The sequence below is a fragment of the Alosa pseudoharengus genome, unplaced genomic scaffold, assembly GCF_046254945.1.
Source record: "Alosa pseudoharengus isolate Yale_2024_CS ecotype anadromous, Long Island Sound unplaced genomic scaffold, YU_APseudo_1.1 YU_APseudo_1.1_scf_11, whole genome shotgun sequence".
Classification (NCBI taxonomy): Eukaryota; Metazoa; Chordata; class Actinopteri; order Clupeiformes; family Clupeidae; genus Alosa; species Alosa pseudoharengus.
This window is the reverse complement of record NW_027468576.1, coordinates 10,620,923-10,647,839: the sequence shown is the minus strand read 5'-3', so window position 1 is coordinate 10,647,839 and position 26,917 is coordinate 10,620,923. Positions and strand designations below refer to the sequence as shown.

Sequence of the window (26,917 nt, the reverse complement as noted above, 5' to 3'; positions counted from 1 at the left end):
AGGGAGCGTTGAGGAGGGAGCGTTGAGGAGGGAGCGTTGAGGAGGGAGCGTTCTGGAGGGAGCGTTGTGGAGGGAGAGCTGTGGAGCGTGGTGCGCTATGTGAGGAATGTGTGTGTGTGAGTGAGTGCGGCTAAAGTGCAGCCGCAGCCACAGCAGAGCGGATCGCGTGTGAAGTCCGGCCTGCCGAGATGATGGAGCTACATGGAGGCTGTAAACAGTAGCAGGCCATACACTGACCCCAGTTCTCCTCACACACTTACACACTTACACACACACACACACACACACACTCTCTCTCTCTCTCTCTCTCTCTCTACTGATCCCAACTCTCCTTACTCAGCTACTCTCCCCATCTGCCCCCCTGATCTTCCTCTCTCTCTCCCTCTCTTCACTAACCCTATCTCTCCTCACTCACTCTCTCTCTCTCTCCCTCTCTTCACTAACCCTATCTCTCCTCACTCACTCTCTCTCTCTCCCTCTCTTCACTAACCCTATCTCTCCTCACTCACTCTCTCTCTCTCCCTCTCTTCACTAACCCTATCTCTCCTCACTCACTCTCTCTCTCCCTCTCTTCACTAACCCTCTCTCCTCACTCACTCTCTCTCTCTCCCTCTCTTCACTTACCCTATCTCTCCTCACTCACTCTCTCTCTCTCCCTCTCTTCACTAACCCTATCTCTCCTCACTCACTCTCTCTCTCTCCCTCTCTTCACTAACCCTATCTCTCCTCACTCACTCTCTCTCTCTCCCTCTCTTCACTAACCCTATCTCTCCTCACTCACTCTCTCTCTCCCTCTCTTCACTAACCCTCTCTCCTCACTCACTCTCTCTCTCTCCCTCTCTTCACTTACCCTATCTCTCCTCACTCACTCTCTCTCTCTCCCTCTCTGTGCGCATGGACTGAGTGAGTGGGCGGAGCCGGAGCGTCTGTGAGTGAACGCTGTGTGAGTGAGGCCGCTGTGCCTTTTCTTACCTGTCTTCTCTTTCTTACTTTTTCTATATTTTTTTCCTTTTGTTGTTTGTTTGTCTTGTATGTTTTTGGGTTTGTAGGGTTTGGGGTTAGTGGAGTGCGTGTGTTTTTGTGGTTTTACCTGGGCGTCAGCTCCTGGTTTGGAGTATGGCTGCCTCAGGTAACACTAGGGGAAAGTTTGTTTGTCTCACGCGGCGGCATGGTATAAAGATATCCTCTACCGCCAGCGTAGAAGAGTGTAGCCTGGCAGTAGGTGAAATAGTTGGGCATGACAAAGTTTTGTCTGCTGCTCGTATGAATCAAGCAATCGTTTTGTTCCTTGAGTCCGTGGAATTGGCCAACTTAGTGGTTGAACGCGGAGTAGAAATTGATGGTATTTTTACCTCAGTACTCCCTTTGTCTACCCCATCTAGGAAAGTAATACTTTCAAACATACCACCTTTCATTAGTGATGACATTCTTGTCCAGTCCCTATCCCGCTACGGCAAATTAGTTTCCCCGATCAAGAAGATCGCCATTTCCACGAAGTCCCCACTTTTAAAGCATGTGGTATCTTTTAGGCGATATGTTTACATGGTTTTAAACAACAACACAGATGATCTTGAGTTGACTTTGAATATCCAGGTTGATGATTTCAATTATGTCATATATGTCACGAGTAATCTGATGAGATGTTTTGGTTGTGGTTTGACGGGTCACCTAGTGCGTGCCTGTCCAGAAAAGTGCACCAATACTACCGCCAATGTCAATGGTCTAAATGAGAATACTGGGGAGGGACAGTCTGCCAGTGATGAGGCGCCCACAAATGGTGGGGAGGCTGGGGTGGATGGTGATCAGTCACCAGGGGAAGGTTCTTCTAATGCGGATACACCTGAAGTTAGACCATCAGATCAGGATGTGTCTGATGAGATAGTAAGGGACGGAAAAGAGGGGGCCGAGGCTGAAGCTCCAGAAAATAACGTTATGCATACTGATAACTCACTGAATTCCAACGTACTAGATCTTTCGCAGGACGCTTGCGGGGAGGACAGTCAGATCATGGAAACAGAGGAAGTTCCCTTTAAAGTTCCAAAAGGTCTGAAGAGGGAAAGGGTGCGATCTGAGTCTCATAAAAAGGCAAAAAAGAAAGATCTGGTTGTCGACGTTATTTCTACGGATGCAGAGAGCGAGGGGGAATTTTCTGATTGCAGCCTAAGGTGCAGTCTTCCCCAAAGCGGCTATACAGGACGCGAGTACACTGTGGATGATTTAAAAACGTTTCTGAAGCAGACTAAAAATGCTAGGTGTGTTCAAGTTGACGAATATTTTCCCGATGTTGAACAGTTCATCGCTAAAACGAAGCTGTATATGGCCGAAGGTAGCTTTACTAGGCAGGAGGTCTACCGTTTGAATAAATTTCTCACAAAACTTAGAGCTCTGTTGAACGCTGATAGCCAGTCCACCCCAGCCCCTGTTAATTCCCAATGAATATGTTCTTTTTTTGCACTTTTTCTTTTATACTTATGAGTGGGTTTCAAATTGCTTCGCTTAATTTGAATGGAGCAAGAGACCGCACAAAGAGGGCGATGCTTTTTGAAACAATTAAAGAAAAAGCTATTGATGTTGTCTTTGCGCAGGAAACCCATACTGACGCAAGCAATAGCTCTGATTGGGCATTAGAATTTGGGGGGTTATCGATCTTAAGTCATAATACCTCAACTAGTGGTGGTGTTGCTATTCTTTTTTCAAGTAGCTGTATCCCCTGTTCATATGAGGTTGATGAAGTTGTTAAAGGTAGACTCTTGAGAGTCAGAGCTCAATTTGAAAATACTTTTTTTGTTTTTGTATGTGTCTATGCCCCAACGGTGGGGAGGGAGAGAATGATTTTCTTGAGTATCCTGGATGATCTGTTAAAGAATTGTGATTCTGGGGAGTGTTTACTTCTTGGTGGGGATTTCAACTGTACTGAGCTGGCTATTGACAGGAATCATGTAGAGCCTCATATGCCATCACGTAGAAGGCTCATTGAGATAATGAAGTCCCACGACCTTTCTGATTTATGGAGGAACTTTCATATAAAACAGAAACAGTACACATGGGTCCACTCAAATAATAACATTTTATCTCTGGCAAGATTAGACAGGTTCTATACCTTTAAACACCAGTTCAGTTATTTTAGAAGCTGTCTCATCCTGCCAGTAGGTTTTTCCGATCATAGTATGGTGCTTTGTAATTTTTTTGGTAGTGCCACCAGATATAAGAGTGCATACTGGCACTTTAACACTAGTCTTTTGAATGATGGTAATTTTAGGGATGTTTTTAAGTTTTTCTGGAATGATTTTAGATCCACAAAGCAGTCTTTTCAGTCTGTGCAACAGTGGTGGGATTTTGGAAAGGCCCAGATAAAACAGTTGTGTCAGCAGTATACTTCCTGTGTCACGAGAGATATAGCTCAACGCATGAAATTGTTGGAAAATGAGATACTGGAGCTCCAAGTTTTAGCTGAAAGTACAGGTAATCAGTCATATATGGAGAATTTGAAAACAAAAAAGAATTGTTTGGCCAACTTGCTGGGCATTAAAGCACAAGGAGCTCTGGTCAGGTCTCGCTTCCAGTGTGCAGAATTAATGGATGCACCTTCCAAATTCTTTTTTAATCTGGAAAAGAAAAATGGCCAAAAACGGCTTATACATGCTTTGGTTTCAGAAACTGGAGCCCTCTTATCTGACGATAAACAAATTCGTAAGAGAGCAGTTGATTTCTACAAGGTTTTGTATAGGAGTGAAATCTCCTATGAACAGGCCCTTGACAGTCCTTTTTTGACGAATCTTCCTAAGGTATCTAGAGAAGCTAATTGCGACCTTGGAAGGGTGATTACCCTGGACGAGTTGGAAAAGGCCCTCCATGGTATGGAGTGTGGCAAGGCACCGGGGATCGATGGTCTGCCGGTTGACTTTTATAAGTCTTTCTGGACAGAAGTAGGCGCAGACCTACTGGTCGTTTTGAGGAACAGCTTGGCCAAGGGGCAGCTGCCACTCAGTTGTCGCAGAGCAGTTCTTACTCTGTTACCGAAGAAGGGAGATTTGAAGGATATCAGGTCATGGAGACCCGTGTCTGTTCTATGTGCGGAATATCGGCTGCTCTCTAAGGTTCTTGCTAATAGACTCAGTGAAGTTTTAGGGGAAGTCATTGCACCTGACCAGACCTACTGTGTGCCGGGCAGGCTTATGTATGACAATATTTCTTTTATTAGAGACGCTTTGGAAATTGGTAAACTTTTACATTTGGACTTTGGCCTAATTTCTGTTGATCAGGAAAAAGCGTTTGATAGAGTTGAACATAATTATTTATGGAGCGTCTTGACTGCTTTTGGCTTTAATCCTGTTTTTATAAAGAAAATTAGAGCTCTATACTGTGACAATGAAAGTATTCTGAAAATTAATGGTGACTTGTGTGCTCCTTTCAAGGTTTTTAGGGGAATTAGACAAGGATGCCCCCTCTCTGGAATGCTATACTCCTTAGCTTTTGAGCCCCTGTTAGTACAGTTAAGAGCCAAACTAAAGGGTGTAACTCTGCCTGAGTGTAACATCTCTTTGAAGCTATCAGCTTATGCAGATGATGTAGCTATTCTGATTGAAAGCCAAAGGGATGTGGACACCATGTTGAAGGTTTTTACTGATTTTAATCTTTTATCATCTGCCAGAGTTAATTGGGGAAAAAGTGTGGCCCTGTTGGCTGGAAAATGGCCTGATGGCACACCGTGCCTCCCAGGTGGGTTAACCTGGTCTAGGGACGGGTTTAAATATTTGGGTGTGTTTCTTGGAGACGATAACTTTGTTCTAAGGAATTTTGAGGGGATTGTTGAGAAGGTTAAGGGGCGTCTTGGCAAGTGGAGTTTTTTAATTAAAAAATTGTCCTATAGGGGCCGTGTTCTAATAATTAACAACCTGGTGGCTTCATCCCTTTGGCACAGACTTGCATGTATAGACCCTCCAGCACATGTTTTATCTAAAATACAATCTATTCTGGTTGATTTCTTTTGGGATGGTCTACACTGGGTCCAACAAGGCGTGCTTTTTTTATCCAAGGATGAGGGTGGACAAGGATTGGTCCACCTGCAGAGTAGGGCAGCAGCCTTTCGTCTTCAGTTCATACAGAGACTTTTGGATGGACCTGTAAATTCCAGTTGGAAGGCTGTGGCTTGTGCCATCCTAAGAACTTTTGAAGGCTTGGGTCTGGATAGGACCCTCTTCTGGATGAATCCTGCCTTAATGAACTTAAACAAGCTCCCTGTGTTTTATCGCAATACGTTTAAAGTATGGAGTCTTTTGAAAGTATGGAGACCTCAGAATACAAGCTCTCTCTTTTGGCTTTTGCAAGAGCCATTGATATATGGTTCATGTTTGGATCTTATGCACGAGAAGCATTTTCCTGCTTTTAGTGGGATGTTTTGCAAAGCGCGGGTCATCACTTTGAGGGACCTCCTGCCTTTAGCTGGGCCAGGTTTTGAGAATGCTGAAGGAGTGGCAGAACACATGAAAATGAGATCCATCCGTGTAGTTAACAAATTCCTCTTGGAATTGCGGTCCCGCTTCACAGATGCTAGTCTAGCAATGTTGGATCAGTATGCCAGGGGTTTAGTTATGCCAAATGAATGTGATCCTGTTCCATGTTTTAGTGTGTCCTCTGAATTTTGTAATGTCTTTTTGAAGGTTGAAGATTTTGTTTTTCTGGGTCCAAATCGCGCCTCTGGAAAGGCACTTTACAATCTTTGTGTAAAATCTCTAAATAGGAGGTGTTTGGAGTCTAGAGTTGACACACCTTGGCGTGCTGTTCTACATGTAGAACAGGATGTCAAACCACACTGGAGATCCTTTTACAAGTCACCATTAATTAAAAAGGTGGGGGATTTACAATGGAGGATCTTATATGGTGCAGTTGCTGTAAATTCTTTTGTTTGTGTTTTGAATTCTGATGTGAGGCATGAGTGCCCGTTTTGCAATGACAGGGAAACTGTTTTTCACGCTTTTATGCAATGCACACGCTTGATGCCTTTATTTTCCATTTTACGGAAACTGTTCACTTACCTTAATGAAATTTTTTCAATGGAAACTTTTATTTTTGGTTTTAAATATGTACAGAAGCGAAGGCACAAATGTCAATTGCTGAACTTTATAATTGGACAGGCTAAGATGTCTATATATGTTAGCAGGAGGAATAAGGTTGAGCATAACTCAAGATTTGATCTTTTGATGGTATTTGCAATCTTGGTGAGATCAAGGATTTTAATTGATTTTGGTTTTTACAAGGAAATGAGTGATCTTGAAACCTTTGAGAGTATATGGTGTCAGGAAAATGCTCTGTGTATGGTTGTAGAGGATAAAGTGCAATTTAATACTTTGTTAGATGTTCCTGTGCCTGCTGTTTAACATACATAACTAGATGTGTCTTCTATTTATTTACATTTTAATCATTCATCTTTGAGATGACTGTGACTTTGTATGTCTTTTAGTTAGTTGTAAATAAAGGTTTTTATAAATTCAATTCTCTTCACTTACCCTATCTCTCCTCACTCACTCTCTCTCCCTCTCTTCACTAACCCTATCTCTCCTCACTCACTCTCTCTCTCTCTCCCTCTCTTCACTAACCCTATCTCTCCTCACTCACTCTCTCTCTCTCCCTCTCTTCACTAACCCTATCTCTCCTCACTCTCTCTCTCTCTCCCTCTCTTCACTAACCCTATCTCTCCTCACTCACTCTCTCTCTTCCTCTCTTCACTAACCCTATCTCTCCTCACTCACTCTCTCTCTTCCTCTCTTCACTAACCTTATCTCTCCTCACTCTCTCTCTCTCTCCCTCTCTTCACTAACCCTATCTCTCCTCACTCACTCTCTCTCTCCCTCTCTTCACTAACCCTATCTCTCCTCACTCACTCTCTCTCTCTCCCTCTCTTCACTAACCCTCTCTCTCCTCACTCACTCTCTCTCTCTCCCTCTCTTCACTAACCCTATCTCTCCTCACTCACTCTCTCTCTCCCGCTCTCTTTCTCTAGACCTATTTCTTTCCCTCTTGCTTCTTTCCCTTTTCTACAGTTCTTTCTGTCTCCCATTCTTTTTCTCCCTCTGCTGCTGTCAAAACTATCCCTTTCTCTCTCTCTCTTTTATCTCTTCCCCTCACTCTTGCTTTCTTCATTCCTCTCTCTCTTTCTCTCTCTCCCCTTCCTTCCTATTCCATTTGCCCCAGACAGGCCCCTCCATTTCTCACTAAGATACATTAGTATTGCATTATTCGGCCTCCGAACAGCAGATTTATTACCCCACTTAGCACACACACTCTCTGCTGGGCCCCTCTGTGACGAAAGGGAGGATGGCCCTGGTGTTGAGCCATGGATCAGCACACTGACCCTCAGGTTCATGGAGATCACCTCCTCCCCATCACTGCCCATGGCTTGGAGCGCACATACACTCTTAAAACGAATGTGTTGAAAACAACACAACTTGTGTTTTTTTTAACACATCTCACTGTCCAGATAGGGACAACACAGTTTGTGTTGTTTCCAACACATTGCTTTTGTTATTCGTTACACAGTATGTGCTGAAAATAACACAACTTGCATTGAAAACAACACAACTTTGTTTTTAGCACATCTCTGTGTCCAGATAGGGACAACTTAGTTTGTGTAGTTTCCAACACATTCGTTTTAGTGTGTTGTAAGAGTGCAAGGATCAGATTTAGATGCTGTGTGTGCTGTGTGTTATCGCCATAAAATCCTCTCCCACACACAATTAGACACAAAATATGAGTGACCGGAGGTCTTATTTTCCATCATGGAATTAAAGGTGACCATGGGACCTAAAGACATGCCCATAAAGCCCATAACGGACTATATGAAGATTGGTGAAAATGAAATAGTTTTCTCGATTTGAGCCTTACTGGGTTGGTTCATGAGGGAAACTTGCCTGAGGCAAGCCTGCATCCTCCACTCATGCTGTTTCTGAGTCACGCTGCGTGTTTGTGTAGTGGGAAGGTATGCTGTCTGGCCGGCCAAAATATGAGCGTAAATACTCCAGCTTCCTTCTTTACTTTCCAAAACACTCAAACTCTCTCTCTCTCCTCCTCAAATATGCCTGCCTTCCTTTTCTCCTTCCACCTCAAAACAAATGAGCCTTCCATTTCAACATCACCAGTTGTTTTCTTATTTCCAAGATTCGCCTGCACTGAGACCATAAGCCTGCAAAGGCAACTGTGCCTTTCAACCAACTATGGAAGTAGTCAACAACTAGACCTGATCTTCAACTGATCTAAACCTGATCTAGACCTGATCTAGACCTGATCTTAATCTGATCTAAACCTGATCTAGACCTGATCTCTTTCTTCATTGGCCTGTGTCCACAGCGGTCACCTGTTTACTGTGAAACTCACCTGTCCCGTGAGTATCACGTATACAGTATGAACCCTAATGACAGATGCATTCCACCCAAACTGCGCCTCCAATAACAGGTCTAACTGTTCTCCATCAGCATGTTACTATGCAGGTGGCACAGCCTGAGCCTCAGAGGGTTACTGGCTGTTATGGAGACATCAGCATTCCCTTCCTTATCAGGCAGTGGCCCACGCACACTGTTTCACAGGCCAAGGAGAACCTCACAAGCTCACTGGCCTTGCAGGAGAGGCTAGCTGTATTCTGCTGGCGGCCCAAGAGCTAAGTGATTTCACTCGTTCCTCTCCGCTAATCACATCAGCAGGCTGTAGTTTTCTCTCTGCCTGGAGGAGGTACGGCAAGCTAATGAAACAGCCATTACTGGCCCATTACTGCAGCAATCATGGGGGCGAAATAATGGGTTTCCTGATGAAATGTCGACCCCCACAACCCCCCACCTGTGTGTGTTTGTGTGTGTGTGTGTGTGTGTGTGTGTATGTGCACGCTTGCAGGTACTGGCAGTGTGAGCAATTACTTAACGAAGTAAACTGTTCCCAATAGATTAAAAAGTTGTTGTCGTTCTTGAAAACATTACAGGCAAGTTGTGAAAGTGGAGGAGACTGCTGATTTGATATGATAGGATGTGGGGTTTTGCCCAGGCGTTGTGTGTCACAGTGGTATTAATTCTCAGTGGGCGTCTCGCGGAGACGGGGGGTCCTCGCTCCAATGCGTGACAGACTGGTGGGAGGGATGCGGGTGGATGCACGGCTGCCTCAGCCTTTGCCCGATAAGAAATCTCTGTAATAAGGGCGTAGTAATAGGGCTTGCATGCATCATCTTTTTGAAGACGAAGCAACCCCCCCCCCACCCCCCAACCACCACCACCAACACCACCACCACCTCACCCTTAGGGCTCTTTCTGTTACACAGACCTACATGCTTATGCAGGTCGACTTCAAGCCACTTATAGCCGCAACAGAAATTAGATCATCTAACATTATCACCTGACAGTCAGTGCGTCAGACGGTCAGACCAAACAGCAACCCCATCCTGCTGCTCCCACACGTGTGAATGTGAACAGAGAGAACCACTAGTAACCAGTAGGATGGTGCTGATAGCAGCATAGCGTTTGATTCTAGAGGAGCCATTCAGGGTCGCTGAAGATGGGGGCTCTTTTCACCGTGGCAGGTCATTCTCTGGTGGACACGGCCATAAGCACCAATAGGGTTCCTCCACCCCTGCCAGACAGAGGGACACAGAGGGTTGAGAAAGAGAGAGAGAGAGAGAGAGAGAGAGAGAGAGAGAGAGAGAGAGGTAGATTGAGGAAAAGAGGGTGAAAGAGACAGTAACAGAACAAGTAAGAAAGGGAGAGAGAGAGAGAGAGTCCCCCTCTCCTCACACACGCACTCCCCTCTCCTCACACACGCACACTCACCAACCCCCCCACCCCCATAACAACCGCCCCCTCCCTCAGTGACACAGGGTTTGGAGACAAAGAGAGAGAATGTTGTGGTGATGAGAGAGATCCCGTGTGTGATGCAGCGGGCTGAGAGAGCAGAGTGTGGAGATAAGACAGACAAAGCGCTTAATGCAGCATGGCCCTCTGGCTCTGGAGTCTTTAAAACAACCCGCGTGCACCTCACTGCTCTTCAGCCCGCTCTCATAACAGCAGCGGAACACACACACACACACACTCACACATACACACACATACACACATACACACATACACACACACACACACACACACACACACACACACATAGTGCTGTCCTCTCTCATAACTCCTCCAACGACAACAACAGGCACACAAGTCCCCTCTTACAACACCAGCAACAACAACACACACAACACACACACACACACACACACACACACACACAGACACTGAAGTCACCTCTCCAAACACCAGCAATGACAGCAATACACACACACACACTGAAGCCCCCTCTAAGCAGTCACACATGCTCATGAGAACGGACGTTTGGTATGAATTGTTATCAGTAGCCTACATGGCTATTATGTGAGGTTTGCTTAACTTAAAATCACACTACAAAAATCATGTCTTGAAATGAAAAAACATACAATTACCAAAGTGAAGTTTCATCATATCAGACAACCCCACTGCTTTTACTCACAATGTAGAAGCCATATATCTTACTGTAATTGAACACAGTGTTCAGCATGTTGTGATGGAGTAGAGCTTTTAAAGCACTCCCTCTCTGCAGTGAGTAAGTGTGTTTTTCTTCGGTCACAATCTCAGAGGCATGCGAGTTCGGAGTGTCGGACAGCAGAAAATAGCCCACGACCTACAATTTAGCTGTTTTGTCTCATGGAGAAACAATGAGCATTGGAACGCGACAGAGAAACAAAGTGGTGTTTTTGTTCGACACCAAGAATGTATTGTTTAGGAAGCCTGGTGGGAGAGAGCCGGGGTTTGAAGTGCGGTCGGTCGGCGGGTAATTACAGACAGTGTGCCCCTTCCTTTTGGGAAGCGGGTGGAGACCAGGGGCGTGCGTGCGTGAGTGCTTTACTTAGAGAGAACTGGTCAGGTAGAATGCACCAGTGGTGCCCGTCAGACGGAGGCGTAAGCAGCGAGTCTCCTCTCTGCTTCCTTCTGCCGGTCTGCGCTGAATAGCAGCTGACCCGGGAGTTGAACTGGTCCCAGTATGGCTCTGATCTTACTCTGATGTGGCCCTAGTCTGGCACAGATCTGTGATGCCTATTGAAACTTTAGACTTTAATGACTTTAACCTTATTGTCCTCGAGAGGCATTAAGACACAACGCTACATTAAAATACAACAGAAACACATTAATAAATCAATAAATAAAACACAGTAAATAAGTTCGTAAATATATTGCACTTCCTCTATGTATAGGCCTACACATATGATAAATCAATGGTGAGTAGAATACATATTTTGGAGAGGATCGTAGAGAAAAGTTTGAACAACTTCAGGTAGGGTCATTTTTTCTGGAATCACAGAAAGCACACATACTGCTACGGTACAGCATGCCTCCTCTCTGCGCCGCCACTCTCATTGTAGCCTGCATAGTGCTTGACCCCATGGCATGGTTCAGTCCTGCATCTGCCTGGACTCAAACCCATGATAGCAGCACCTCCGGATTGGGAGGTGAGCGTGCTAGCAAGTCAGCTAAAACTCATGGGTGCTAGCATCTCTTACTAGCACATCTGTTAGGGTGTTGGGACGGAGGTTTACTTAACGTACATACTGTGCAGCTATCGCACCAGCTGGCTACCTGGGGAATAGATCTGATATGGGTGGAGTGGGGATGTGGTGTGGGGTGTGGATGTGGTGTGGGTGGGGTGGGTATGTGGCCCTGGTCTGGCACAGATATGGAAAGGCAGTGTATTACTATGCAGAGATAGGACAACAACTCCAATGTCACTGGGTTGACTCCTCGAGAGCACATCTAATAATGAAATGCAAAACGGTTGTCCCTTTCTGTCTGATGTCTGAATGAATAAATATATATCTTTCAGTCAAAAGAGGTTTGTGATATGAGATCATTTGTCTTACTTCTTTCTCTTTCCCTCTCTCTCTGTCTCTCCGTCCCTCTTTCCTTCTACCCCCCCCCTCTCTCTCCCCCTCTCTTCTCTCTCTGTCTCTCTTTCAGGACTTGCTGCACCTGACAGAGCTGGACCTGCTGGAGTTGGGTGTCCATAACCACGTCCACCGCATCCACATTCTGTCCAGCATCCAGCTGCTGCAGGAGAGAGAGAGAAGAAGAGGTCAGTGCCCGCCCTGCTCACAAACACGGTCCTGTGATTGGGTATGTTGTGGAACAGCAGTGGTGTCACCACCTGATAATCGCTCGACTGGCCAATCAGTTAACCTAGGTTTGATTTCCCAGCCGGCTGTTGCGAGTCCGTGTTGCTTTGGAGAGGCTGAAAATATACAAATCCACTGACCTGAAAGGACACTGAGTGCAAGTAGTTGCTCCCTACCGTCTGTTCAGAAGCACTGACCAAACTATGTTTTGGTGTCGCAGGTTTCACCTCCAACAGTTTCCATGTCGGCTGTTGGTGTGCTGCCTTGCAGTTGGTTCTTGGGCACATGAGGAGAATTGTGAATGACAGTTGGGGAGAAGAGAAACAAACACAGTAACACTATGAATGGAGGGGATGCATCCACTCAGAAAACCTCTGTTGATTGGCACATTGACTAATTGTCTGGCATCGTCTGGCATGAGAGATGAGAGAGAGGGGGGAGGGGGGAATGAGAAAGCTGCTGCTCGTATTACAAAAAAAACACACACACCGCAGGGAGGGCTATCCGGTGTGTGTGAGAGAGAAAAGAAATATATCTGCTGTTTCCCTCCAAGAATCACAGGGCTGAGAAAACACCATGTCCCTTATCGGTCTCATTAGGGCCGTCTGGGCTGCAGGCCGTCTCCCATCTGGCCTGGTCATGCTGCCCCTGCGATGGCCTGTTTGTGTGGGGTATCTGGCACAGCTGAGGGGTCTCGGTGCATAGCAGCAATCACTCATACTCTGGTTATCTTGTATGTGCATGTAAGGTGGGGCTTAGTGAGGTTCCCCTTTCACTGCAAAGTGCTGTAGGTGCCTTGAAAATGTATTGTCACTCTAAGCCTCTTATTGCAGTGTGTCTTGGATGTTATTCCTCTCTTGTAAGTGGGTTTGGATAACAGTATCAGCTAAATGAATACATGTAAATGTATAATGTATTCATCACTGTAGTGAAATAGAGCAGTGCTACGTGTCAAACAGGGAATAGGGCTCAACATTTCTCAATGTAGTAAAATGTGTTACAGCTATGAATGAGGAACACAAGGATGTGTGTGTGTGTGTGTGTGGGAGCAACACAAACACGTTTCACTATGCCCACACAGTAACCCTGTCATTACTATGGGAGGTGAGCACATGGAAGTGCATGGGTGTGGGTGCATAACCGCCTGCAGATGTGGAAGGTGTTGAGGGGTGAGAGACAGCTATGTGACACTAGAGTGTGGTGATGCAGTTGTTTTGTAAGTGTGTGGTGGACTGTGGTTGAGCATGTTGCCAGAGATGATCAGACTTCTGGCTTTTGCATAACCCTCCTGACTGACCATGGGGCCACAGTCACTAGGGTGTGTTTTTTAGGAGCAGGTCAGTTTATCCCTTGTGAACCAGTCTGTTTCCTTGCAGGACAGCCTGCAAATAAAAGGTGTTTTGTTTTCTCACAGAAAGAGTTTTCTAACACTGGAGTATGATGTTGTTTTGTATGATGATGTTGTTTTGTAAGTGTCTGGAGCTGAGTTTGAGATGAGCAAGTCTCTGGCTCTTATGTGGTTTATCTCCTCCTCTCTGACCACAGAGCACAGTCTGCTGGTGTGTTTTTAGGAACAGATCAGTCAGTTTCCTACTGGTGTATTGCAGGATAGTCTGTCACTGGAAGGTCCTGTGTGTTGAGAAATGGGCCTCTCACTCTGGATTATGGTGTATTTACTAGTTTGTCAGTGTGTGGAGGACTGTGACTGACCAGGCTGTCAGAAATGAGCTAACCTCTGGCTGAAACATTGTTCTGCCACTCGTGGTTATCGTTTTGGGTCAAGCGTGCTTGGTGGTGTTGAATGAGGACAGTATGGTAGTAGCTACATAGACAGGAGCTTCCGCTGATAGCAGGATGAATGGATCTGTTTTCCCAGATCAGGAATGAACCTGAACGCACATGCTATCAGTGATAGAGAAGTTTTCTATCAGGGATATTGTAGTAGTTTTTCTTTCTGCTCTGGGGCTAAGTACTTTCTGTCCTTTGCAGGTCAGTGAATGGCACTATTCTGTGTGCTAGACTGTTGGCACTAGCTCACATTCTGGTTTAGAGTAAGTTCTATCCCCTCACCTTCAGAGCTGTAAATCTACATTGTCACATTGACAAGTGTTGTGTTTTGTTTTTGCCTTTTTTTTTTCAAATGGAGATGAGAGAAAACATAGGACAGCTGTTTCACAAGGTGTTCTCCTGAACAAGCTGCTGAAATACTGTAGCACATCCTTACCAGGAGCTCAGCTGCAAGTCATGAAGGGGAGATAACATCCCTCGGTAGCGTTTAGGGATTAGTGTGATAAGAAGGGACCTATCATCGTCCACATCAGACTGCTTGGAACAACAGTGACGGAACACAGGAGCACACTCACTCATTTACTGTAAACACAGAAAACACAGAGACTGTGTCATGCACGGACTTGCTTACTCTTGTACCACACACACTCACACACACTTCTCTCCCCTCTCCTCCTCTCCCACCATCAACCCAAATCTGTAGGCTTGCTGCTCCACTCTAACTCTACGTCTGTGTTTGTGTGTGTGTGTGTGTATCTGTGTGTGTGTGTGTGTGTGTGTGTGTGTGTATGTGCTTGGGTGTGTATGTGTGTGGAAAGGTGTTGACAAATGGAGGTCCACCTGGTGATTATAGGTTTCTTGACTCTGCCACGGGTCATGATGATGATCTCTCCACACGGGACATGATGGCCCTCCCCCCTGTGTGTGTGTGTGTATGTGTGTCTGTGTTTCTGTGTGTGTGTTAGTGTGTGTGTGCATATGTGAGCCTGGATGCGCATGTGAGAGTGTCCTTAGTGTGTGTGTGTGTGTGTGTGTGTGTGTGTGTGTGTGTGTGTGTGTGTGTGTGTGTGTGTATGTGTGTGAAGAGGGGTTGACACGTGGAGGTCCATCTGGTGATTATAGGTTTCTTGACTCTGACATGGGCCCTCTACCCCTGTGTGTGTGTGTGTCTGTGTATACGGACGGCCACCTCCCCCTGAGGCTACAGCCCACCATATGTAATTAAGTCTTAAAGCTGTGTAGGCTAAGCGCTGGGATGGATTGCAGGCAGGCTGCTGCTTGTTTCGCTGGTTTGACTCTGCAGCAGCAGCATCTCTATGCTAGCTATATAGCGCTGTAGCATCTCTATGCTAGCTATATAGCGCTGTAGCATCTCTATGCTAGCTATATAGCACTGGAGCATCTCTCAACTAGCTATATATTGCTGCAGTGTCTCTCAGCTAACTATGTAGCGCTGCAGCATTTCTCTGCTAGCTGTGTAGTACTGCATCATCTCTCTGTTAGCTATTTTTATGCTCTGTGAATGCACCGTTTGAGTATAACACATACCAGTTGCAAAACAAATATCCTCAACAGATAGATAACAGACACATAAGAAAGATCTTTGCCAATCTTTGCTAAAGATCTAATCTTTACAAAAAATTGTAGTTCAGGGGGAGCTCCCTCTCATAATGTAATAATAAATCATGCAGTATCTTAAGACAGCCCCTTTACCTATTTAGACAGACCAACAGCAGAAAATATATTTTTACAGCAAGCCAATAGCCAATACAACAGAACTATACTACTCTACAGCCAGGGCAAGGGCCTACTACTTGTTGAATGCTGCTCAGTGTAGGCCTACTTGATAAGTGCTCTTCATTTCCTCTTAGGTGAATAGAAGATGAATAGGCTGGAGTTCTCCTCAGGGTTGTGTATTGTTATTTGGAGCGGTGGGATGTTTATGGAATCAGTGGGCACTGATAGCTAATCTTCTCCTTCACACCTGGGAGAGCTTATACTAACTGCTGGAGGCTGTCACCTTTCGCCACTTCCTGAGTGTAAAATGCTAATGTCACACACACACACACACACACACACACACACAGAGAGAGAGAAAGAGAGAGACAGATGGGCATAAGATCTAAGATCAGTGGTCTAGGTTTTGTCTCTAGTGTTGTTTAAATAACATGAATGTCCTACCATAAGACACTAACTCATACGTTTCTAAGGTGAAAATTCTGTTCTGACCCTGTTTCCCCTTGTTTGAAATAAGACGATACATCTGCAGCAATGATGCAAATATTTATTCATGTTTATAAACACAACTCGCAAATGATAAACAGGCTCAATTACAACATAAAAGTGTATTAGTGTAAACAAAGTCAGTATGTTAAGTGTTGTGCGTGCGTGCGTGCGTACATGCTTGCATGTGTGTGTGTGTGTCTCGTAAGCCACTGCCAATAGCTTTTAGCCAAAAATGCAAGCCCACATATTTAGACAGACACCCTATGGCTGAGCTAAATGTGGCAGCCAAACTACTGGTTTTCCGCGGGCCTGCAGCAGCATACCATTAAATGGGTGGTTGGCATGGTGCCTTCCCTCCTATTACTACAGATTGTGGATTTGTATGCCTGAGTGGGACGGTTTGGAATCCACCCACACGGGACAAGTGCATCTCACTGACAGCACTGGTTGCACTGTTTGCACACAATGCGCGCGATACAGGGCTTATCCTAATTACATTATTCATGCTTGGCTGAACCCCAGCCCGTCAGTAAAGGAAGTTTTATATGACAGGAGATTCAACAGGGCTAATAAATCAAACAGATGGGCTGAGGTTAACTGGTTTTAAAATGTTTAATGTGCAAGTTCACTATTGTTAGACCACAGAAGGATTCTCGATTGGGATTTTATGACAGAGCCGAGTCCTTCTATAGATGGGAGTGAGATCCAGTGTGGTTTGGCTGAGGGAGAAGACTTCCGTGGGAAGTAGACGCACGGCCTCCAATGATCGTCTGTGAGGCGGTTGTTGAACTGAAGTGTCAGGCAGCTGAGAGCAGCCTAGAGTTTCCTCTGTGAGGAGTCACATGGGGTGGGGCAGTGGAAAGGTCCGAAGGCAGTGGCTGGACACGGTCCCCTCCAGACCAAGTTTCTCTCCTTTATACCACAAATACAAACAACAACACAAACACACAAATGCGCACACACGCACACACACACACACACACACACACACACACGCACACGCACACGCACACGCACACACACACACACACATACACACACACACACACACACACACACACACACACACACACACACAGGCATAAACACCTACACATAAACACATACAGACACATGCAAGCAGAAGCAGACACACACAAACAATTCCTCTTGGCAGCTTCAGCCACAGTTGAAAACACTTTCTCTCCAACAGAAACACAGCTGACTTCTAAAACCTTCACCTCAGCCAAATATAGTGTAAGGCTGTCAATGCTTAGCAAAATACAACCACATCATGGACCTTCATTAGGCCAGACGCTGCTATTTGTGTGTCATCATTGCCACTAAGACACGTTGGTATGATAATCTCACGCTCTTGGCCAAAGGCAGACCCCAGGCTCTGTGCATAAACAGACGCAGGGGCAGCAGCACCTGAGTTTACCCGTCTGCAGTGTACTGCTCTGCCAGGGCACCTTTCACAGCCTCAACCCTCACCCTGGCCCCCATAGAGCAGCACAGACTTATTGTTTAAAAATAAATGATTAGATTCTATTCATTTTTTTCTAAGCATTTTTTCATGTATTGAACTCAGGGAATGTTTTGTACAGTACACTTTTCAAATAAAATGTTTATTTATAATGTGTATAATATTATATATAATGTAATAAACATAAGTAATATAATATAATATAATAATAGATAATAAACATTTGTTAACACATTTCTTTCTTTCTTTATTTGTCCATTCATTCCTTTTGGTAACTTCTTTATTTTCAGTCGCTCCAGGTATTAGTCAAACTTTAACGTTCTGCCTGTGCCACTCACTCTTTGTGGACTCTTGCTCAGCCCTTCCTTGTTCCTCTTCCAGTGTGCGGACATCCCCTCGCTGACAGGCTCTTAGTAACGTGAGAGGCTAGATGACTAGTTGGCCGCATGTCAGTGAGACCTGCCGATACACTGTCCGTCGTTTGTCCCCGACGGAGAACATGAGTTTCCATGGTGAGAAGATTCCACATGGTGAACTTGTGAGCTGGAGATCCAAAGATAGCCCAGCTGTCAATGGCAGCCTGAGTGCTGGAATTTCCATGAATTACAGTACAGCCCACATAGCTCGTATGCTAAGCAACCGCCATCCTCTCTTATAGCATAACATGACAGGTAAATATCAAGGGCGTTGGTTTGGTCTCAGCTTTGGTGAGGACACATCCCCAACTCCTGTTGTCACAATATCAACATTATTGTTTCAATACCAATAGCAAGTGAAAAATCTTGATTACGATACTTTTGTCGTCCTTTTGCGATTTTTAAAAAAAAAAATTTGGTTTGGGCGCCCCCACCACCTTGACGCCATCAGTAATATTGAATATTATGTGATCATTTACATCAGTGGCAATCATAGAATTTGATTGACCCTCAACACACACACAGAAAGTGATGGTTGTCATAGGTTTTCATATTTTGGAATTCATATGAACTTTTTACTGTTATTACTAATAGCTAAACATATTTAGTAATTTGAATACATCATATTGATATTTAAATGATAACTTTTCTTTAATATCATCACATTTGTGGTCTGTAAGTCTAATTGAGTGCCTGTCACTTTAAGAGGAACGTAACGCAATTCAGTCTCACGGTTTTAGGCAAGTGGAAAATAGTTTTGCATAGTGCATATGTAGATTCAATTCATTATGTTTGCTATGTCATTAGATAAAATGAATGTTCAAATAAACAAGTCAAAGTCAAAGAAAATCTTTCTGGGATGAGATCATAGATGAGATAAGTGTCTCGTGATGTTCATTTCTATGAGTATGGAAATGTACCATAGTTTATGTTTTATTTCTTTGCATTGTGCAGGCTACATTCACAAATACATTAGCCTACATAAACAGAATAGGAACAGGAAAATGTCTCGGATCCATTGTTTATTGCGACTGCAAGATTGGTAGCCCAACAGTCAATGACATGATAACTTTTATTCTGTGCTTTATGCGACTGTCCTGCAGCACACCCGTATTCAACATGACTCCTAACCTTGGTTGAACGATTACAGAAGCTAGGTTTAGCTGTGACAATATCCTGGGTAATATCCTAACAGTTAATGCTATTTTCCACAGTAAAATCCGCATTTGAAAGCCTGGTCACCAGTTGCCAGTTTTTATGGCTAGTTACTTTGCCTATTAGACTCTGCATAATGAAAAAGCTTTGGATGTTCCTTTTCTTCTTTGGTGGCATAGCTGATCTACAAAGCACCAAAAGGGGCAAATATGCATGCTGAAGGGCAAAGGGAATATTACAAATCTTTCACACTGGCCTTTTAGGGTTATGTATTGACAGTGTTTCTTTTACTGTCGCCCTGGCCGTCGGAAAAGCACAAAGGAGTTCGCTAAAATATTGGTGGGGACATTTTTGTCATCTCAAAATACTGATTAGAACTAGTCCCTAGCATCCCACCCTAAACCTACGCCCATGGTAAATATTAAGAACATACACAGTGGCCCACTGGTTAGCACTCTAGACTTGTAACTGGAGGGTTGCCGGTTCGAGCCCCGACCAGTGGGCCGTGGCTGAAGTGCCCTTGAGCAAGGCACCTAACCCCTCACTGCTCCCCGAGCGCCGCCGTTGAAGCAGGCAGCTCACTGCGCCGGGATTAGTGTGTGCTTTACCTCACTGTGTGTTCACTGTGTGCTGTTTGTGTTTCACCGATTGGGTTAAATTTTGACGGTTTCTTTTTATATGTTTCTTGAGCTTTCTTGAATTTGTTGGACTTTCTGTAAGACTGTTGTGGCAGTGCTCTTGGCATAAAGTCAGAGAGAGATTTCTTAACCGTTAACTTAGAAACTCATCACATGATTTTGGTTTGAAGTGAACTATGCCAAGGGTTGGGTCGGGGTGTTTTTTTTTAAGCCAGGACGATTAAAAAGAACAGTTTACATTTTATACACTGATAAGCTGTCCTGATCTTCCGCTCAACCTTGGCAGCGGAGACGGAAGAGAGACACGCCACACGTTCCTTTCCCAGAACAAAAATACGAGCCGTTCTTCCTTGAGGAACTCTGTAACGCAATCGGCCCGTAACTATCATAGAACACAGGGTTTCTTTTTGGTAGTGTTTGTGCGCTCCAGTTGTTTTAATCATTTTTTACCATCAGGGTGTGTGGAGATGAGTTATAGTGTAAGAATTCTGACTCATATTCAGAGCAGATGAATTGCACAGTAGTAGTTTGTAGCACAGCGTCACCAGAAGGCCTCCCAACGGATGAGGTTATGGGAGGTGTTCCAAAACCGGCTCTTGCTCCGAGGCTGAGGCAGGCACTGATACTTTAACTGTCTTTAATCTTTAACACACACACACACACACACACACACACACACACACACACACACACACACACACACACACACACACACACACACACACACACACACACACACACACACACACACACACTTTAACCCGGCCTATTTTAAAGAGATCTGCAGCCCACAGGGTCCATGTGTGGCTTTTTGGAAGAGGGGTCAAACAAGCTAGAGAAGAGTGGATGAAGGAAGAGAGAGAGAGAGAGAGAGAGTGGGTGGGAGGGGTAAGGGTGTTACAACGCTCCCCAGCCCCTGTGTGGGGTGTGCAGGTGGTCAGGTGGCCTGGGGGCACAGTGAGGAGCTAAGGTGCCTGGGGACACTCAGGGGTCATTAGATTAGGGTGTGTGCGTGCGCGTGCGCGCGTGCGTGTGTGTGTGTGTGTGTGTGTGTGTGTGTGCGTGTGTGTGTGCATGGGTGTGTGGGTGTGTGGGTGGGGGGATTCTACGCTGCATCACGAGTGACTGACAGGTTCCGCAGGACCAGACTGGCCTGTAAACTGAGCAGACACAGCAGGAGAAACGAGAGATTGAAACACACACATGTACGGGTACGCACACACACACACGCGCGCGCACACACACACGCACACACACACACACACACTCCTTATGTCACCAATGTCAACCTGTCAACCTGTGTTTCTCTGGGGCAGGCACAGTTTGTCAGTGCTTGACTCTCGTGAAAGCTCAGATCCATAAGAGAATGTGCTCAGGGCAATAGGAACAGAAGCCAGTGTGTCATGGTGTGTGCGGGACGCCTTTCAGGCCTGTGGACGACCATGGTGTGTGCAGGACACCTTCAAGGCCTGTGGACGACCATGCGGGTGTGTGTGCAAAGCCTACAGTAGCATAGAGGTAAACAGCCTAGGCAAACATTACTGGTCCTTTCACTGAAGGAGTTTACTACTGTGTGTGCCTGCTTGTAAGGACTAGCCAGGAAGGAACACACACACACACACACACACACACACACACACTTGGGGTTGTTTGTTACCATCAGAAGACAATGAAGAGGGATAACAGGACAAAGAGTCAGGGAAAAGTGAGCTTGTCTCTGCTAACAGGAGATAGCTGGAACTTGGGCAAACACACACACACACACACACACATTCTAATGCGTCTGGATTCTCGTCTTTCATGTAGCAGTAAATACTCTAGGCGTAACTTCTCGTGTCTGCATGCACATGAGCCATCCAGACTGCAGCTCACAGACAGACAGTGACTGTAAGAGTATCCGTGAGTATCCGTGAAGCGCAACCCAAGAGGACGCCATCTGAGACCAAACACTCAGCGTGAGACACAACACACTCATGTTTCTCACTAATTTGCTCCGTGTTGTGCGGCGTGTTGTTTTGACATCAGATACAGTGCTCCCAAACTTAAGGACAAAACAGAGGCCGTTCAGAGAATCTCTCTCACGCTCCCTCCAGGAGAACTGTACTAACAGTGGTGAACATGGCCGAGAATGGAGAGGGGAGAGTTTTGGGGGGGTGGGTTGTGTGTGTGTGTGTGTGTGTGGAGGTGGGGGGTCAAGGATCACACTACTCACTCCCTCCTCAGGTTCCGCCCAGTGCAGTGGGCGTGTCCTGAATGTGGTAAATCACTACCCCTCTGGATGCCAAATGGAGAGGCCAGGGCAACAGTGTGTGTGTGTGTGTGTGTGTGTGTGTGTGTGTGAGAGAGAGAGAGAGCAGAAGAAAGAGAAAGAGAAACAGATAGAGTCCTGAGGAGAGGAAGAGTGGATGAGCTCACTGTGGGAGGGTCCTGCAGGACACAAAGCCAAAGAGAGAGAGAGAGAGAGAGGGAGGGAGAGAGAGAGCAGGCTTCTACATGCCACTTCTGTTGTTGTAGCCTGACTGACTGAGTGAAGGCTGTGTTGCTCTGGACCGCTATGTGTGTGTGGTCACTCTTGACTGAGAACCGGAGAGAGAGAAGAGTTTAGGAGTACAAGACTGACCCACTCTGGAGATCCAGCTACCAGAACCAGAACCAGGCATTTGGAGGACAGCAGGTAAGATTGGATTCCGGACGTGGGGTGGGGTGGGGGGGACAGCAACTTTATTTTGGAGGAACTTGGTTTGACAGTGGAGCTCACAGCATCTTTTGACAGCGCAATCAAACCCTTTTTCTGTGCAAGTAGTGGAGACAGTTTTTCTTGAGAAACAGACACCTGTTACTGCTTGTGCTTACTCACAAGGTCACGCAAACTTGTTTGGATTTGTTGTTGTAACTAATAGCTCTTGTGATTAGGCTTTTCCTCAAGCTCTCTCTCTCCTTCTCGCTCTCGCTCTCTCTCTCTCTCTCTCTCTCTCTCTCTCTCTCTGTGTTTCACTTGTCTCTGTAGTGTAGGTAGTTTAGTAGTTGGGGTAGTTCGGTGTCTCAGTGGTTGGTTTGGTGGCAGGAGGGCGCTGGGAAACTGGCATCATTTCTGGGCAAACTCTTGAGTGCTGAAAAGGGTGAGATGTCGGAAGCTGTGTGTGTGTGTGTTTGTGTCTATAATGTGCTCATGTGGAACAGAGTAGCAGGCACTGCTGAGGACTTTAATAACGCAGTGATTAATATGTCACACACACACACACAAACACACACAGACAGACAGACACACACACACACACACACACACACACACACACACACACACACACACACACACACACACACACACACACACACAAAGCTGGCACATCAGCCAGAAAAAGTTCCCGGTAGGACGCTCTGCTACATCTTTGCTCATATATTTGCTGATATCTCTCTCCTCTCTCTGTCTCTCTCTCTATCTCTCTCTCTCTCTCTCTCTCTCTCTCACACACACACACCCACACACACACACACACATTCCCTCCCTCTCCCCCAACAACAAAGGCATGGAGCAGCCTGCATCATGTGACATTTGGGCTCATTGTTCTTTTTCAAGGAGCTGTTGACTGAATAGACTGACCAGGGGTTTGCTTCTCCAAATTATGTGTGTGTGTGTGTGTGTGTGTGTGTGTGTGTGTGTGTGTGTGTGTGTGTGAGTGAATGCGTGTGTGTGTGTTTACTCTGTGTGTGTGTCTGTGGGAAAGAGAGTATATTGTATCTGTGTATTTGTATGTTTGTGCTGCTGTGCATATTTATATCATTTGTTTGTGTATGTATGTTCTCGTGTGAGTACGTGTTTACGTGTGTGTGTGTGGCGGGGCGGGATTATCATAATATATGGAGTCAGAGGAAGGGCAGCCCCGGTTTCCTCTCTCTCTCCCAGCTCCATCCTCTCTGTTTGTGGCCCTTTATTTTTTCCCATCGCTGTTCATTAGTCGTCCCCAGGCACCAGCGCCCCAATCACAGTGTCCGTCCGCCTCACTGGCCAAGAAATATCATTGCCTCTCATGTGCTGGCTCTGGGTTCAGTTTTTTTGAGCTGACAGAAATGTGTTTGTGTGTGTGTGTGTGTGTGTGTGTGTGTGTGGGTGTAACTATGTGTGTTTGTGTTTGTTTGTGTGTGTGTGTGTATATACAGAAAGAGTGTGTCATTAGTCTGATATTATAGTGTGTGAACTGATGTATGTGTGTATAACTGTGTGTGTGTGTGTGTGTGTGTGTGTGTGTGTGTGTGTGTGCGTGTGTGTGCGTGTGTGCGCGTGTGTGCGTGTGTGTACATTCAGAGTATGTCGTTGTGGCTGATATTATAGTGTGTGAGCTGACAGAGATATGTGTGTGTGTGTGTGGCAGTTCACTGGTCTCTGCTGGGGCGGACGCGTGTGTTCACAGCTCCGAGGATATTTCTGCACTTCCTCCCATGATAACAACTTAAAATGTCTTAGGCCATTCAGCCTCAACACTCCCAGACAACAGCTACAGACCCCGTCCACATCAGGGCCACACCAGGGCCACATCAGGGCCACACCAGGGCCATATCAGTTCAGGCTTTAGATCATGTGTGTTTTGTGTTACTCATGTCTGCAGAGGAACTTGCTGATAAGTGAAGTTAGTGATGATCAGGGCTAAATCTCTTCATGTGATAAGCTCTTTGTGTCATGAAGGACTCATGGACAGAATGGACAGAAACCTGTTGTACCTTTCTTCTGCTGAGCTGAGTGAGTGTGTGTGTGTGTGTGTGTGTGTGTGTGTGTGTGTGTGTGTGTGTGTGTGTGTGTGTGTGTGTGTGTGTGTGAGAGAGAGAGAGAGAGAGAGAGAGAGTAGAGGGGGTGTGGAGATGGATGACAGTCCAGATGTCCCCTGTGTAAGAGCTGTTGACATCAGCAGAGGGGACATTATTTTAGCCTTCAAGACTCTTTTGAACCCCTCCACCCCACCCAACACCACCCCCCAGCCCTCGCTCGGCACGTAGAAAGTTCCCATTGTCAGGGACTGTCAGCAATGTGATAGGAGCCGTCTGAGCTGAGTGGGGGGTTGACTGATGCCCTGGGTTTCACTGAGTGCTGCTCTTGTGGCCCACGCAATGCAAAGCAACATAGCACAGCACACTGCACCCAGCACACAGCACACAACGCAGCACAACCAAGGGCTTTTGTCCACTCTGGGCAGGTTTGAATTAATTAAGGGCACTGACATTATTCACGAGGTTCTCATGAAGGAGTGGAGGTGGTGGTGTGTGTGTGTGTGTGTGTTTGTGTGTGTGTGTGTGTGTGTGTGTGTGTGTGTGTGTGTGTGTGTGTGTGTGTGTGTGTGTGTGTGAAGTGCTTTGGTCTTTTCTTCCCCAGTAAATTCTTTTAGAGAAAGTGCATTTGTTCACTCTATTTTTGAGGAGGAATTTGCGTGTCTTAACCTCACACAAATAGAATCAGGCACTTTTGTTGTTCTACTTTTACAACACTCATGAGAGTGGCCAGTCTTCTCTTGGGATCACTTCTGACGACCACATGGACTTTGCTGTTGCCCTCTGTATGTATTGCAGTAATTATGAAAGGCATTGCATAGTACTACTCTTGTTCCCTAGATACAGGACAATTATGGATAATAATACACTTTTGAACTGAGAGTGCGGCAACAGCAAAACATTGTCAATCACAGTATGTGTTTCTCTTTCTCTCTGAATGTGTGTGTGTGTGTGTGAGAGAGACACAGAGAGAGAGAGAGCGAGAGAGAGAGAAAGAGAGAGGGAGAGAAACAGAGAGAGATTGAGACACAAAGAGAGATAGAGAGGGAGATAGAGAGACATGGAGAGAGAGAGAGTGTCTGTATGTGTACATTCTGAAAGATGCATGATATCAGTCAACAGTAGACAGCTGGAGCAATAACACATCTACACATACAGTATATGCACACACACACATACAGTACGCAAAGAGAGGTAGGGGGGGGTAAGAGGGCGATGAGTGAAAGACAGTGTGACAGAGTTGAGTGTGTGTGTGTGTGTGTGTGTGTGTGTGTGTGTGTGTGTGTGTGTGCATCAGCATCAGTCAGCGATGAACAGAGAGCCAGTGTGAAGGACGGAATGACCTGGGGGTGAGCAGTAGGTGTGTGTATGCATGTGATCATCTGATGGAGGGAGAGAGGGATAGAGAGGGGAGAGGAGAGAGAGAAAGACAGGAAAGTGAGTGAGAGAATGCTTAGGAGGACAGAGGGAAAGAAAGAGAGGTAGAGATAGAGGGAGGAGGGGGAGAGAGAGATTGGATGGGTTGTAGGTGTGTTCATGTTTGACTGAAGTGGGTTAAGAGAGTGAAAGCCAGAAAGAGAGTGAGAGAGAGAGAGTAGGAAGGAAAGAGAGAGAGGGGGAGAGAGAGATGTTATTGTTGTGGCTCCATTAATCCCATGGTGGCGGTGAAGGCCGTGTGGATAAACAGGGATAATGAATGGGGCATTTAGCATATTCATGTCATGAGACAGCATCAGCGTGAGAGTGGGGAATTAACTCTCCAGCCCCTGACACATGCAGAAAGACTCACAGCAGGACACAGGGTGGGATGGAGCAGGGCAGTGTGTGTGTGTGTGTGTGTGTGTGTGTGTGTGTGTGTGTGTGTGTGTGTGTGTGTGTGTGTGTGTGTGTGTGTGTGTGTGTGTGTCTGTGTGTGTGTGTGTGTCTGTGTGTGTTCGTTGATGAATGAGGATGTCCTGCGTTGCATTCCTTCACAGCGAGCAGATGTCTCTCTCTGGCCACAGCGTGTTGACTGGCCCCTTATACTAGAGTAGAGTATCACCAGCGCTGCGGCACACTCACCGGCCCTGGGCCTCTGACTCACCACCACAAAGCATGCTGGGAGCCGCAGGTGAATGCAGCCGCCATCAGGGGTTGGAGCTGAGAGGCTGTGGTGATGGAAGTGGAGATGGCTCACCTCACACACACACACACACACACACACACACACACACACACACACAAATATGTACGAGGTGATTGCTCACCTCATGTTTGTGTTTGATCCTAAAGAGGAGGTGAAAAGTTAACAAGATGACTCAGACTTATG

The 26,917-nt window shown here is 45.9% G+C and overlaps 1 protein-coding gene across 2 annotated transcripts in view; it reads left to right on the top strand.

Annotated features, from left to right (window-relative positions):
• bcar3 (BCAR3 adaptor protein, NSP family member) overlaps positions 1 to 26,917 on the top strand; it is a 90,473-nt gene that overhangs the window by 12,251 nt on the left and 51,305 nt on the right. The window contains exon 3 of one of the 2 annotated variants that reach the window (XM_076277975.1): positions 12,009 to 12,123. In XM_076277975.1, the coding sequence (XP_076134090.1) occupies positions 12,009 to 12,123 (115 nt within the window). Of the gene's footprint in view, positions 1 to 12,008; positions 12,124 to 22,359; positions 22,526 to 26,917 lie in introns of those variants that run through there. The other variant, XM_076277976.1, reaches the window with a different exon arrangement.